The sequence below is a fragment of the Carassius carassius genome, chromosome 28 (assembly GCF_963082965.1).
Source record: "Carassius carassius chromosome 28, fCarCar2.1, whole genome shotgun sequence".
Lineage (NCBI taxonomy): Eukaryota > Metazoa > Chordata > Actinopteri > Cypriniformes > Cyprinidae > Carassius > Carassius carassius.
The window spans coordinates 8,815,469-8,831,908 of record NC_081782.1 but is presented as its reverse complement, the minus strand read 5'-3'; the positions used below and the strand labels follow the sequence as shown (position 1 = coordinate 8,831,908).

At 44.1% G+C, this 16,440-nt stretch overlaps 2 protein-coding genes and 1 long non-coding RNA gene across 3 annotated transcripts in view; 1 reads left to right on the top strand and 2 right to left on the bottom strand.

Annotated features, from left to right (window-relative positions):
• The window catches only part of LOC132108398 (uncharacterized), a 143,169-nt gene that overhangs the window by 85,348 nt on the left and 41,381 nt on the right, over positions 1-16,440 (bottom strand). The window lies entirely within an intron of this gene.
• Positions 4,002-5,083, top strand: LOC132108395 (putative gustatory receptor clone PTE01). The gene has a single exon (XM_059515104.1). The coding sequence runs from the start codon at positions 4,103-4,105 to the stop codon at positions 5,081-5,083; it is 981 nt and encodes a 326-aa protein (XP_059371087.1). The 5' UTR covers positions 4,002-4,102.
• LOC132107545 (olfactory receptor 52J3-like) lies at positions 15,494-16,435 on the bottom strand. Its single transcript, XM_059513661.1, has one exon. The coding sequence runs from the start codon at positions 16,433-16,435 to the stop codon at positions 15,494-15,496; it is 942 nt and encodes a 313-aa protein (XP_059369644.1).

The following is a 16,440-nucleotide window of genomic DNA, read 5'->3' as shown; positions in this document are numbered from 1 at the left end:
TGATCTAAAAAAATGTGTTTCATGACTGTTAAAGGATTTTTAAAGAGCATTTTCATATAGGCTCCAATATTCTAAAATGACAGATTCAGTGTTAAAATGTCAAAATCTCATGTCTTAAATCTCAGGTCTATTTTAGACACAAACATTACATCATCTGGTGTCAAAGGACCACAAACTAAACCATGATTACAAGTCACACAACTTTTTATTCTGCATAAAAGGTGATGATGTACCATAGCCTATAGTGGTGCTGTCACAGTGTCTGGGTTGTGTTCCCTGGGTTTCCACTAGGTGTCCTCAGTTCCCACGGTGTTTATCATATTATCACTTCCTGTCTCCTTATTTGGTCACCTTCCTCCTTGTTTAGTTAATTGATTGTTCCCCACCTGTCTCCTGTTTCCCCATTATCCTTTTGTGTATTTATACCTGGTCTGTCTGAGTCTTTGTCACGGAGTCCTTGTTGTATGTGAGATACAGTTCATAGTCTGCTCTTTCCGTGTGTTCTTGTTTTGTGTTATTGGATTTTCTGGTTTTGACCCTGCCTGGACTGTTTACCCCTTTGGATTTGCCATTTAAATAAAACTCATACCTGCACTTGGATCTCTCCTCGTTAGTGATGGCAAAATCGAGGCCTCGTGAACCAATGAAACAGTTGAACCAAATGTGCCATATTGTTTCGAGGCTTCGAATCAATCCGACACCCGTCTCAACGGTGACACCTAGTGGTCACTTGCAGGTGTTGATCTGAAACAACCTTGACGAGCCATTAAAAAAATGTGTTGTTTTTTTATTATTATAATGTTCTAATATGTGAAGCTTGTAACCTATAGGCTCCTCACTGTGCATAATGTTATTTTGGTCATGAAAAATGAATATTAATAAAAGAAATCAAGCCACAATGTCTCACTTTTTTAGAGATTTTTATTCAAAAATATTAATTTATCTGCTGTGGAAGGACTTAGCTTACTTCTTTTTTTACAGATAATTTCTCCAGCCTTTGAAAAAATCCTCTCACAAGGGACACTTGTTGCTGGCATACAAAGATATTTTTTTGCAAGGACATACAAATGAGGAAAGATTACTGCTCTCTCTTTCCAGTAAGTTAGTGGATCATGAGTTCTGAGCAAATACGCATCGTTGATGTATTTTTTCACTTCCACTGTGGCATCAGCTGTAGCATTGTGTATCATCTTGGTTTGATGGATGCGAGTATCAAAAAGTTCCCATAAACTGTCCTGTGTTTCTACTGGTGTTGATGTTGATGGTGATGATGATGATGATGGGTGTGATGTTGACATTTCTGGGTCTGAATAAAAATGAAAACAGCAATTAGTAACAAATCCTAAACTGACGGCATATATGAAGGATATATTATATTACATAATTCAGATTACATAACATAACACAGACTGAAACTGCTCACCAGGATTTGTGTTTGAACGCATCAGTGAAGCACACTCCAGTGTGATATGCTTTTCAGCTTCCTGGGCTTTGGCAGCATTTCCAAATGCCACATTTTTGAACCTTGGGTCCAGCAGTGTAGCCAGTGCCAAGGCTCTAAAACTCTCATAACCTCCACATCTGGAGTGCAGACCTTCTTGCAGATGTGAGCCTATGAGCCAAAACAGGAGAAACACATATTTATAATAATGACAATAATATGACAGTTATGGCCAATCACATGGGTAGTATGGTCATTGTGGCCTACCTAATTGAACAGTTGATTCCTGCGTTGCATTTCCTTTTTTCTGTGCAAGCTTGTGCTGCAACATCCTGTACAGTGGTATAAGCTTTGAAGCAGACACTCTCTTTTCCTCTGACATCTCTGTTGTTGCGAGTTTGAATGGTTGCAGTATTGACAATGATTGTTCAATAATGTCATAATCAATACTTGTCAGGGGAGCAGTATCATTGTTTAAGTAGGAAAGTGCAGCAGCCACTGGTTCACGTTGGTCATACAAGCGCTGTAGCATGTCAAATGTGCTGTTCCATCTCGTGTCAACCTCCTGTATCAGTTTCAGAGTTGGTCTTCCCATCAAGCTCTGCATCTCCACAAGCTTGTCCTTTGCTTTGCAGCTGGATCTGAACAACCCCACTATCTTTCTGGCCTTCTGGCGTATTTCATTGATGACTGGGGTTTGATCTAGTGCCTTTTCACAATCAAATTTAAAGTATGAGCAAAACATGGGACATGGCGAAGGTGGAGTAGCTGGGCACTTAGGATCATGTTAGATGCATTGTCAGTCACAATGCACTGAACTTTGGAGGTTATTCCCCACTCAGCCATTAGCAAGGCTTTAGACTCCATGAGATGCTGGGCTGTGTGGGTTTGGTAAAACCTCCTTACACCCAGTACAACAGTTGCCATTTTTGCCTCTGGTGTTATGTAATGGCAAGTCACACCAAGATATCCATCCATATTAATGGAGGACCACATGTCAGCTGTAAGGCTAACAAATTCGGCCTTTTGTAGGTCCTCCATTGTCTTCTCCTTGGCTTTGTTGTACTTTTCGCTGACCATTATTTTAAGCACCTTCCGGGATGGGAGGACATAGCTTGGATCAAGCTTGTTCACAAATGCCCTGAATCCCTCATCGTCCACGATGGTGAAGGGCTGCAGATCCTTCACCACCATGTTTATAAGAGCCTCATCCAATTCCCTCTGTCTGACTTTTAAAAGAGAAGACAAAACATACTTTCAGAAGAAAAGCAGAAGAAAGAAGCCAGCGACACTGCCCATGATGGCCGCAGGTCCAGCACCACAGCACAAGATGGCCGCCAACCCAGCGCTGCTGCGGTGCATGACCACCAACCCCGCACCACGAGGCAAGATGGAAGCCAGCCTCACCCCACAGTGCAAGATGGCTGCCAGCTCAGCACCAACGCCCAGGATGGCCACTGACACCCTTCTCGATTACTTCGAGATGCTATCAAGGATCTTAGATGTTCCCAAGATGGTTCACGTCATGGCTGCTGAGCAAGAGCCACAGCACAAAATGGCCGCCAGCCCAGCGCCACAGCACAAGATGGCCGCCAGCCCAGAGCCACAGCACAAGATGGCCGCCAGCCCAGCGCCACAGCACAAGATGGCCGCCAGCCCAGCGCCACAGCACAAGATGGCCGCCAGCCCAGCGCCACAGCACAAGATGGCCGTCAGCCCAGCGCCACAGCACAAGATGGCCGCCAGCCCAGCGCCACAGCACAAGATGGCCGCCAGCCCAGCGCCACAGCACAAGATGGCCGCCAGCCCAGCGCCACAGCACAAGATGGCCGACTCAACGCCTGAGTCTCCAGACAAGGTGCCACCGACTCGCCATCATAGAGGGCGGAGGAGGAGGAGACAGGCGCCTACCGTTCCTCAAAGCCCGGAGAACGTTCCCGAGCGGACCGCTGCCGTCCAGGTGGACGTTCCCGAGCGGGCCGCAGCCGTCCAGGAGGACGTTCCCGAGGCGGTGCCCGAGGCCGTTCCCGAGGCCGCCTCCCTCCTGGTCTCTGTTTTGTGTCTGTCTTGGAGCGTCTGGGAGCCGCTCCGTAGAGGGGGGGTACTGTCACAGTGTCTGGGTTGTGTTCCCTGGGTTTCCACTAGGTGTCCTCAGTTCCCACGGTGTTTATCATATTATCACTTCCTGTCTCCTTATTTGGTCACCTTCCTCCTTGTTTAGTTAATTGATTGTTCCCCACCTGTCTCCTGTTTCCCCATTATCCTTTTGTGTATTTATACCTGGTCTGTCTGAGTCTTTGTCACGGAGTCCTTGTTTTATGTGAGATACAGTTCATAGTCTGCTCTTTCCGTGTGTTCTTGTTTTGTGTTTGTGTTATGGGATTTTCTGGTTTTGACCCTGCCTGGACTGTTTACCCCTTTGGATTTGCCCTTTAAATAAAACTCATACCTGCACTTGGATCTCTCCTTGTTCCTTGTATCAACGTACGTGACAGGTGCATAGCTAGTGTATTCAGGTAAACTTACAATAGTTAGTGAACTAAGGTAAGACTTATTGTGACTTAATGTAGGCAGTCAGATTTACAAACCTTGTAACATGACCACTATGCAAAAATTATCTATGTTGAAAATATATTAGTTTTTTTTCCATCAAGGTTTTTAATGGCTGGAAACCTTTCAAATCCCACTTTCACATTTAATCTTAAAATTGCAAAATTTGATATCCATCCTAAAGCAATATATCCTGTGTTCATGGCTGGAGCTCTGATCTACGTGTTCTCTCTGGTCTGTAATGGAATCATTCTTGGACTGATAATCACTCAGAGAAGCCTTCACAAGCCGATGTTCTACATCCTGTTCAGCCTTCCTCTAAACGATTTAATTGGAATCACAGTCGGTCTGCCCAGGGTGCTTGTGGACATTTTAACAGAAACAAATGATGTGTATTACCCTACGTGTGTTCTTCAGGCTTTTTTACTACATATGTATGCATGTTCAATACCTTTTCTACTGGCAGCCATGTCAGTAGACCGGTACATAGCCATATGCAAGCCGCTCAGATATAATTCTATCATGACTCCTTGCAAAATATGTGGAATCATAGCTCTGGCATGGGGTCTTGACTTCGTCTTAATACTAGTGTTGTTTTCACTTCAGTCTAGAATGGTAAAATGCAAGTCTTTCATTACCAACGTGTACTGTGACAATGCATCTTTGCTTTTGCTTTCATGTGGAGGGGATTTGACTGTGAACAACATTTATGGTTTATTTATAACAGCATTTATACAGATTAGCAGTATCTTAATCCAGCTATTCTCTTATACACAGATTCTCATCACATGTATAAAACAAACACATGCTGATTCAAAAGTTAAGGCTCTAAATACATGTATAGCCCAGATTGCTACTTTTTCCCTCTTTGAAATAGTTTCAACTGTTGTTCCATTATCATATCGGATCCCCAGCATCTCTTCCAATGCACAGAGGATTTGTGGTTTAATGATTTACACAGTCCTTCCGACTGTCAATCCAGTCATATATGGAATGAAAACTAAAGATATTAGAATAGCATTACTCTTGGTTTTAAAAAAGTACAAAGTTAGCCCAGGAAAAAATACATTTGCTGTTAAAAACAGAAAATAATAATTTTGGAATGTAAAAAAAAAAGTTTCTTGATGTTGTATTTTGGATGGAAATTGACACAGGTTTACCTGTATGTTTCATTCTCGTTAAACCTATATTAATCATGTAAAAAAAAAGTGAATTAACATTTACTAAACAACTGTCTCATAAGAGAATTAAAAAAAATGATTTTATTACATGATATTTGGGTGTAATTTCTTTGTAATTGTTGTGGAGGTATTAAATTATTTTAAAAACGCTGTATTATCTGTGTATAATGGACTTGTTACTTTGTACTAGGCTTTTCATGTCTGTATAAACTAGCAAAAATATTGTGGGATATATATATAAATTGTGGGATATTTACCAGATCTGAGGATTTGTATATTTTCACTGAATGAACATGATTCTATAGCCTCATCTAACAGTCATCAGATTTGCATTTATATTATATTACAGTAAATAGGCATGGTGAGAGAATGAAAGAAACCTTTTTTTTTCGTCATGAAATAAACAAAAGGACACTAACAAATAGTGAAAATTAACCCTAAACCTATAACAACTGTGAACAAAAATATTATTTCCCAACAAAGACTTTTGATGTTGCATACAGACTTTATTAAAGAGTTTGCTGATTTTACATCTGAGTTTTTTTCTGGCTGCAGATAAAGTTTTAATAGCAGGTGATTTTAATATTCATGTTGATAATAAAAAAGACGCATTGGGATCAGCATTTATAGACATATTGAACTCTATTGTGGTTAGACACCAGGTTTCAGGACCTACTCATTGTCGAAATCATACTCTGGATTTAATACTGTCACATGGAATTGATGTAAAATGGTATATGTGAGGATTTCCAGCATCATAGTACTGAGACTGCTCTCCTTAGATTTACAAATATCCTGCTCTTTTCATCTGATCGTGGCTGTATCTCTCTAATAGTTCTATTGGATCTTAGTGCTGCATTTGACACAATTGACCACAACATTCTTTTGCATAGACTTGAACACTTTTTTGGCATTAATGGAAGTGCATTAGCATGGTTTAAATCATACTTATATGACCGCCATCCACTCGTATGTGAATGAAGAGGTATCATATCGATCAGAAGTGCAGTATGGAGTACCTCAAGGCTCAGTACTAGGACCGCTACTCTTCACGCTTTATATGTTACCCTTGGGAGATATCATCAGGAAACATGGTGTTAGCTTTCACTGTTATGCTGATGATACTCAGCTTTATATTTCTTCGCCTAGAACACTGTCTAAGACTTGATGGCTGCTCTGTCAATTCTTCGTCATCAGTTAGGAACATAGGTGTGCTAATTGATCGCAATCTTTCCTTAGAAAGCCACGTTTCTAGCATTTGTAAAACTGCATTTTTCCATCTCAAAAATCGAAATTACGGCCTATGATCTCAATGTCAAATGCAGGAATGTTACTCCATGCATTTATGACCTCAAGGTTAGATTATTGTAATGCTTTATTGGGTGTTTGTTCTGCAAGCTTAGTAAACAAACTACAGCTAGTCCAAAATGCAGCAGCAAGAGTTCTTACTAGAACGAGGAAGTATGACCATATTAGCCCGGTCCTTTCAACACTGCACTGGCTCCCCATCAAACATTGTTTAGATTTTAAAATATTGCTTATTACTTATAAAGCCCTGAATGGTTTAGCACCTCAGTATTTGAATGAGCTCCTTTTACATCATAAACCTCTACGTCCGCTACATTCTCAAAACTCAGGCAATTTGATAATACCTAGAATATCAAAATCAACTGCGGGCGGCAGATCCTTTTCCTATTTTTCCTATTTCCTAAAATCCGTTAAAGGATTTTTAGGCTGCATTAATTAGGTAAACCGGAACCAGGAACACTTCCCATAACACCCGATGTACTTGCTACATCATTAGAAGAATGGCATCTACGCTAATATTAGTCTGTTTCTCTCTTATTCCGAGGTCACCGTAGCCACCAGATCCAGTCTGTATCCAGATCAGAGGGTCACTGCAGTCACCCGGATCCAGTACGTATCCAGATCAGATGGTAGATTGTCAGGAGAAAGCAGGCTGGATTCAGGTGCGGGTAAACTCAAGGCTTTATTCACAAAGCGGAGACAGAGAAGAAAGAGTCACGTTCCACAGGTTTCACTCGCAGTGACAGGATGAACAGCAGATGAGTCACGTTTCACAGGTTTCACTCGCAGTGACAGGATGAACAGCAGATGAGTCACGTTTCACAGGTTTCACTCGCAGTGACAGGATGAACAGCAGATGAGTCACATTTCACAGGTTTCACTCGCAGTGACAGGATGAACAGCTGAAGCTACTAGGAGCTCTGGGCTTGTAAGAACTAGAGCAGAGAAATAAGCCAAACACACTGGAGCCTGAGGACAAGACACGACAGGGTGAGTACAAAGAGCTGCTAGATGATCGGAGCTATTGGAACGAATAACAACAGTCTGACAATAGACAGAGAAACACAGGGAATAATAAAGGGGAAAAAATTAGAAGGACATAGAGAACAGGTGGCGAGCAATTATGGTTAACAACGGGGAACAAGGGAGGCGGGGAAAACACAAACAGGCAGACGTGGTGAGCTGTCAAACCATCCCAACACACACACACACACACCCACACACACCAAAAAGACAGGTGATTAGCCCCGAGACCCGACAGTACCCCCCCTCCCAGGAGCGTCACCTGGCGCTCTAGGAAGGGGCCTACCTCGATGCCGCCGGAAGTCCCCAATCAACGAGCGGTCCAGAATGTCCCGGGACGGCACCCAACACCTCTCCTCTGGACCATACCCCTCCCAGTCCACAAGATACTGAAACCCCCTGCCGCGGTGCCGCTCATCGAGTAATCTCTTAACCGTATAGGTAGGAGATCCATCCACAAGACGAGGGGGTGGGGGGGTGGGGCGACTGCAAGCAGGATTAAGGGGGGAAGAGAACACAGGCTTGACCCTGGAAACATGAAACACCGGGTGAACCCGACCAAGAGTAGGAGGGAGCTTGAGCCTGATCGCCACCGGACTAACCACCTTGGTGATGCGGAAAGGCCCAATGAATCTGGGTGCCAGCTTACGAGAAGGCGCCCGGAGAGGCAGATCCTTGGTAGAGAGCCAAACCCGTTGACCACACACATAGGTAGGAGGAGAGGACCAGCGACGATCAGCTGCAGCCTTGGTTCTGTCAGAGGCTTGGACCAAAATCCTCCTGACTCTCTCCCAGGTGCGACGGCAGCGCTGGACGAAAGCCAGGGCGGATGGAACCGCTGCGTCGGGTTCCTGTGATGGGAACAGAGGTGGATTATAACCAACAGCACACTCAAAAGGGGACATACCTGACGCGGCCGTAGGAAGGGTGTTATGGGCGTATTCTGCCCAGGAGAGCTGCTGACACCAGGAACTCGGATTGTTGGATGCTAGACAGCGGAGCATTCTTCCTAGATCCTGGTTGGCCCGCTCACACTGCCCATTGGTCTGAGGATGAAAACCAGATGACAGACTAGCAGAGGCCCCAATCTGTCTACAAAATTCCCTCCAGAACCGGGAGACGAACTGGGGACCCCTATCAGAAACCACATCCACCGGTAACCCGTGGAGACGGAAGACGTGATCCACCACCAGTTGGGCGGTCTCCCGGGCGGAGGGTAGCTTGGGCAGGGGAATAAAATGAACCGCTTTGGAAAAGCGATCCACCACCGTGAGAACTACAGTGTTTCCCTTCGACGGAGGAAACCCAGAGACGAAATCAAGGGCAATGTGTGACCAAGGACGGGAAGGGATAGGGAGAGGATGCAGTAGACCATCAGGAGAGCGATTGACAGGCTTACTTTGGGCACATGTGGGGCAGGCCAACACAAACTGTCTAACATCTGCGGCCATAGTAGGCCACCAAAAACGCTGTCGGATGGCAGACAACGTTCTCCGAATACCTGGATGGCAGACTAACCTGGATGAGTGACCCCACTCAAGGACCTCAGAGCGCAGCGCAGCCGGCACCAGCAACCTGCCCGCCGGACACTCTCCCGGCACCTGCACCCCTCGACCGGCCTCCTCAACTCGCTGCTCGATACCCCACGAAAGAGCCCCGACCACCACCCCCTCAGGAAGGATGGCCTCGGCCGCAAACTCCCCTCCCGGAGCACCGAACAGGCGAGAGAGGGCATCAGGCTTGGTGTTCTTTGATCCCGGCCGGTACGAGAGGGTGAAATTGAATCTGGCAAAGAAGAGCGCCCAGCGGGCCTGACGCGAGCTCAGCCTCTTGGCCGAACGGATGTATTCCAGGTTCTTGTGATCCGTCCAGACCAAGAAGGGCTGCGCTGACCCCTCCAACCAATGACGCCACTCACCCAAGGCCAATCGTACCGCCAGCAGCTCTCTGTTGCCGATGTCATAGTTACGTTCTGCAGGGCCGAGACGATGAGAGAAGAATGCACAAGGATGAACCTTCCCATCATGGAGGGAACGCTGAGATAGAACTGCGCCAACCCCAACGTCAGACAAAACGGGACTTTAAAATGTCAAAGGCTACCTGCGCTTCCCGGTTCCACCTGAAAGACACCTTAGTGGAGGTTAAGGCTGTCAGCGGTGCAGCGATCTGACCAAATTCCGGATGTAACGCCGGTAGAAGTTGGCAAAACCCAGGAAACGCTGCAGAGCCTTCCGGGAGTCAGGGATCGGCCACTGGGCAACAGCTTCAATCTTAGCGGGATCAGGCTTGATCCCCTCCGTAGAAATAATATGGCCAAGGAATGTAACAGACTCAGCGTTGAATTCCCACTTCTCCGCCTTGACAAACAACTGGTTCTCTAGTAACCGCTGGAGAACCCGTCTGACATGCTGGGTGTGTAATTGGAGAGAAGAAGAAAAAATCAAAATATCATCCAAATACACAAAGACAAATTGATTAATCATGTCACCCAACACGCTGTTGACGAGTCCCTGGAAAACGGCTGGAGCATTGGTCAGACCAAACGGAAGAACCAAGTACTCGTAGTGTCCCGAAGGGGTGTTAAATGCCGTCTTCCACTCATCCCCCCCCCGAATGCGCACCAAGTGGTAGGCATTGCGCAGGTCTAACTTGGTGAAGACCCGAGCTCCCTGTAATAATTCAAAAGCAGAAGACATTAAAGGTAGGGGGTACCTGTTCTTGATAGTAATGTCATTCAAACCTCTGTAATCAATACAAGGGTGCAGGGAGCCGTCCTTCTTCTGAACAAAGAAAAACCCTGCACCAGCGGGAGAGGAGGAATGGCGGATGAGCCCAGCCTGAAGTGACTCGCGTATGTACTTGTCCATGGCCTCTCTCTCTGGACCTGAAAGGGAATATAAACGACCCTTAGGCGGAGAAGAGCCCGGGAGGAGATCAATGGCACAGTCGTAGGGGCGATGCGGAGGTAGCGAGGTGGCCCGGGCCCTACTGAAGACCGCCCGAAGATCATGGTACTCCGCCGGAACACCAGTCAGGTCAGAGGGATCCTCCTGAGGAACACAAGACACAGAGACAGGACAAAAAGCAGCACCCAAACATGACACGTGACAAGACTGACTCCAGGCTAAAACAGAATTATAGACCCAATCAATGTGGGGATTGTGCTTGTGCAACCATGGGTGTCCCAGAACTAAAGGAGCCTTAGGGGAATCAATAATAAACAGTTCAATCCGCTCATGATGACTGCCAGCAATATGGAGGTCTATCTTGGGAGTGACGTGGGTGATGGTGGTAAGGGGACGGCCAGCTAATGACCATGCTGAAACGGGGCTAGCCAAAGGAACAAGCGGGATCTTCCAACGTTGAGCAGAGGCAGCATCAAGGAAGTTCCCCTCAGCCCCTGAGTCCACAAGGGCGAGTCCAGTGTGTGAATGACTCTGGAAGGAGAGTTGGAACGGCAGCTGAGTGCGTGTTGCAGGAGAGCTTGAGCTGAGAACCGTGCCCACCTGGATGCTCCGCCTCACTGGTGGACCCTGGCCCTTTAATGGGCACTGAAGGGCGAAGTGGCCTCCCTTGCCACAGTATAGACACGCCCCCGACAACAGACGCTCCTGCTTCTGCCGTGGTGTAAGCCGTAGACGACCCAACTGCATGGGCTCCTCCTCCAAGGGCTGTCGGCTGGCTAAACTGCCTGAAGAGGACTCTAGGTGGCGCCACGGGGCGGGTGTTTGCCGTTGTTTGCGGCGCCGGCTGAGACGACCCTCAATGCGGAGCGCGAGACTAATGAGCCTATCCAATTCCCGCGGGAGCTCTATGGCCGCGAGTTCATCCGAAATGGCGAAATCCAACCCCTCAAGAAAACGAGCGTGCAGCGCGCTCTCATTCCAGCCGCATGCCGCAGCTAAAGTCTGGAACTGGATAGCATAGTCAGTGACGGAGCTCCTCCCCTGAGACAGTCGTGATAACTGGGCCGCCGCCTCATCACCCTGAGCAGAGCGATCAAACAATTTGGCCATCTCTTGACTGAAAACCGCGAAAGTGGCACAACAGGGAGCCCGCGATCTCCAAACGGCGATTCCCCATTCACGGGCACGGCCCGAGAGGAGTGTAAGGACGTAAGCCACCTTGGTCTCTTCATTGGCGTAACGCCGGGGCTGCAGAGAAAACACCAGCGAGCATTGGGAGAGAAACGCTTGACAGGCGTTAGGATCGCCATCGTAGACCGGCGGATTGTTGGCATGGGGTTCGGACTCGTGTGACATACCGGTGTGAGAAACGGGACCCCGGCTCGTTGCCTCTTGCTGAAGATCGTCCACCCGTGTGAGGAGTTCGGAGACTCGGGCACTGAGAACTTCCACATCCAGCGCGGTGGTGTTGAGCTGAGTGGCATGCTGCCCGATCAACACTCCCTGTTGAGCGAGAGCCGAGCGAAGCGGACCAGATCCCGCTGAATCCATAATATGGTCAGACTGTTCTGTCAGGAGAAAGCAGGCTGGATTCAGGTGCGGGTAAACTCAAGGCTTTATTCACAAAGATGAAGATTTTTATAGATCAGCACCTAGAAAGGTTAAAAACTCGTTCTTGAGTCAAGAACCGTTTCCGTCAGACGCGTCCGATTCGAGAACCGAGGAGCTGATAATACTGCGCATGTGTGATTCAGCGTGAAGCAGACTGACACACAGAGCGTCTGAACCAAACTGATTCTTTTGGTGATTAATTCTGAACTGATTCTGTGCTAGTGTTATGAGCATGGGTAAACCGAAGGTTTGAATCAAGGGCAATCATCGCCAATGACGCCATTACGTCGAGCGCAAAAGAACCTGTGAACCGTTTTCTTCAACCGGTTTATTGAATCGAACTGTCCGAAAGAAGTACTGGTGATCCGAAAACCGATGCAACCATTTCTTGACTCTCTTCACAGCAGTTCAGTCAGTGTACTGTTTGAGTAAATTAATTACTCTGGGATATTGATTGAGTTTGAGTTTGAACTCAGAGGGAGTGTCACATTAAAAAAGTTAACAGCTTAAGTAATTTGTGGATTAATGCGTATTGGAGACGCGAACCGTTTAAAACGATTAAGTTCGATTTGGTGAACTGGTTCAAAAAGATCCGGTTACATCGAATGATTAGTTCGCGAACCGGATATCACAAACTGCTGTGTTTTGAACTCTCTCTCACAACAGACACGGAAGAGAAGACAATGATGAATAAAGTTGTAGTTTTTGCTATTTTTGGACCAAAATGTATTTTCGATGCTTCAAAAAATTCTAACTGACCCTCTGATGTCACATGGGCTACTTTGATGATGTTTTTCTTACCTTTCTGGACATGGACAGTATACCGTTCACACAGCTTCAATGGAGGGACTGAGAGCTCTTGGACTAAATCTAAAATATCTTAAACTGTGTTCCAAAGATAAACGGAGCTTTTACGGGTTTGGAATAACATGAGGGTAAGTTATTAATGACATAATTTTGCTATTTGGGTGAAATAACCCTTTAAGTCTTCCACCATTTTAGAGAGTATTACAATGCATATTAATGCTTTTCCCTAAGTGTAAATAACACTGATTATGCACATTACTACATTCATGTGCACGCTTTCCCCCTTAATGTAAACCATGCTGATTGGGTCCAAACCGTTCTTGGGTACTCTCCAAAATGATGGAAGATGTAACTTAGGGGAGAAGAATCGTTGAGCAAATTATGTTATTTCTGTTTTCTTTAAACCAAAAAAGTATTCTTGTATCATCATAAAACTGAAGTTGAGCCATTTCTGGACCTGGGAACATTTCAGTTGCGTTGCTGTCTATGGAGGGTCAGATATCTACATCTTTTATTAGCCTACATGATGCACATGACTTGTTCTTGATTCCTAAAAAGACATGATGTTTGTATTTAATACATTTGACAGCTTTTAACCTTACCCTGGAGCTGGTTCACCCTCCGCCTATGACCTTAAGTGATCATCCTTCAGCTAGGTTGAATGTCACCTATAGGCTAATGATTTATATTTGTGGAGTTGGTTGGAACTTTTTTTTTTCTGTTGAATTAGTCATGGGATCAGGTGTTGTGTTTTGTACAGTAGCTTGCGCACAGGCCTGCTGGTAGAAAGCGTAACTGCATTATCTGATTTAAAATGCATCTTTTGACTTTTTCCTTTAAAACTTGCTGAAAATACTAAAATATCACATCGTACCAATGTTGACAAATAAAATGTGAAGTAATCCTTTTGGTTGATGAAAACCTTTTATTTAAATGAATAAATATATGCTATGCTATGACTTCCCACACAGCAGATGATCTTGGTGTGAATATTGTTTCTGGAATGCACCTTGTCAGGGACCAAGCAGTTAAGCAAGAGGAGTCGCAAGGGAAATTAAAAAATAAGGATTTTTATTTCCCAAAAATCATGACAACAAAGTGAAAATAAAGGTTTGGGCCCAAAAACAAAAGTCAAATAAACAAACAGTAAGTAAAGCTCTAAACAAAAAATACAACTAACTCTTACAAAGAAACAACGGGGACTTATATATTGGCTGATCAGACCAATTTTAACACACAGGGGAAGACTAACAACAACAACACTACTACACAAGCTACAAATAACAGCAAAATCTACATAAAACTTATTCCAAAAGTAATAAACATTTAATTAATCTTAATTCAACAAAAGTACTCAATATAATATAAATCCAAACCCCAGAATATCTAAGCAGAGAATGAGCTATCCCCCCAGGACATAAACAATGGTAGTGTCCAATTAGGCCACCTCCCCTATAAAACTGCTCCTGCTCCAACCGCCACCCCTTTAAGCCAGCCAACTTCCTGGATCTCTCCCGGGTGTGGAATCCAACACTGGTAAGCTCAGAAACAAATAATTACACAATCAAAATGACAAAAGTAACTAATGGTGAGCGCTCCCAAAACTATACTTCTGTATGGTCAACTAAATAAAATACAATGTATGTGAAATGACCTTTGTGTCCTGGGAGTTATTTGTAACTAAATAAATGTTTGCAACAAATGTGAATGAAAAATGCATACAAACTAATCCTAGAGAAAAACAGCACAAACTAAGTACATGAGGTTACCGCTCTTAAACTGGTTGTGAGGCCATGGCTGTGGCCTTCACACACCTCATCAGCCAAAGGAGGGTCATGCATGGCAATGATGGCATGACAACAAACAACATAAGACTGACTCTTGTTAGGTCTGTGGCCCATGATCAATCCTGTGATCATGAGCCACATTTGAAAGTTTTTCTAAATAGATTTTTAAGAATTACTAGGTTTGATTATGTGTAATTGATAGTGAACTGCAATACATTTCTAAACTGTTAAAAAGAGGTTTATTCTTTACCAATTAAGAAATAATTTCCATATTTTGTTACTTAGTGTACATGTGTGTATGTTATTGTGTTAGTGTTTTACAATTTGGATGTCATGTTTCTTTCCCCTTGACCCTCCTATTCATGGAGATTTTTTTGCGTGGCAATAAAATAACTATTATGATTATATACAGTTTATTTTGAACATTGTAAACCAATAATGTCCTGTAGCTCTTTTGCTAAATATCAAACAATTGCATCTTCTATATTATTAAGATGGAAAAAAATTTACACCTACAGAAATGAATAGTACAAATATGTCTACAATTAAGTAGGCTACACTTACATGAAGACTTGTGTCATCATCAGTGGCTTAGAAAAAGTGATTCCATAAGGAGGGTCTTCCCTTCATGGTGGCTGTCATGTTGAGATCACATGACCAGCTGAATACTATTCATTTAATTTCAGTAATCTGCCTAATTTTTGACAGTTTCAGAAAATGTGCAAAGGGAATTTATAAGGCCGTCTGTCAAACAAACGGACTGATTTATGATAAACAGGTCAAGCAAAATGATGAATTTGCATCCAAGGCACTTGTGTAACAAATAAAAGTTAAATATATCATCAGTTCATGATAATTTCACACACAGATCTAATTATGTCAGAAACTACTTATCTTCTTGTTTTTAAAACAGGTGAAAATTTTCTGTCTGATCTCTTTAGTTTTAAAACCATATACAAGTGGATTCACAAGAGGTGGAAAAATAAAATTGGAAATAGAAAACACTCTGCGTAGGAAAGCGGGAACAAACTCAGATCGATGTGAAATAAGAGGAAAAAGAGTGTTAAGCTCTAACAACAGGAAGACAACCAAATGTGTACCACATGTCTGAAGTGCCTTAATCTTTGCATCAGACTGTTTATTAGTAACACATGTGATTAATATATGAATGTATGTAAATGCCACAACAGAAAGTGAAAGGCCGTGATAAAAAATTATGCAACTCAACCCAACGATATTGTTCACCTCTGTACCATCACATAAGAGTTTCATTAATGCTGTCTTATAGCAGACTAGATCTGTCATGTGTGTCTGGCAAATCCTGTAAGGTAATAGAATAGTGAAAACTACAGTTATAAGAAAAAAATTTAAAAGCCACATCCCAGTTATGATTTTCACCAAGTTATTGGTAGTCATAATGGCTCCATATCTCAGCGGGCAGCAGATAGCGATATACCTGTCATATGCCATAGCCGTAAGAATAAGATAAGATGCTCCACCATTCAGGTGGGCTAAAAAGCCTTGAAGAAAACATGCGGGATAGGATATCGATCTGTCCTGAGACCATATACTATACAGCAACTGAGGAAAAAGGCTTGTAGCATTCATTGCATCATTGATGGGCAGGTTAAGCAACAGTATGTACATTGGTTTGTGAAGATTTCTGTTCATGCAAATTGTATTAATAATCGTGAGATTGCAGAGTAAGATAAACAAGTATGTTGTTAATCCAAATATGAATGCAGGATAAATGCTCGTCTCAGGCAGTTCCAGAGAGTGAAAAGTCAGGACCAGTGAGAGGAGAGATTCATTTGGATACATGATGA

Excerpts from the sequence above, each read along its gene's own strand:
- LOC132108395 (XM_059515104.1), top strand. The coding sequence starts at position 4,103 with ATGGCTGGAAACCTTTCAAATCCCACTTTCACATTTAATCTTAAAATT.
- LOC132107545 (XM_059513661.1), bottom strand. The coding sequence starts at position 16,435 with ATGTATCCAAATGAATCTCTCCTCTCACTGGTCCTGACTTTTCACTCT.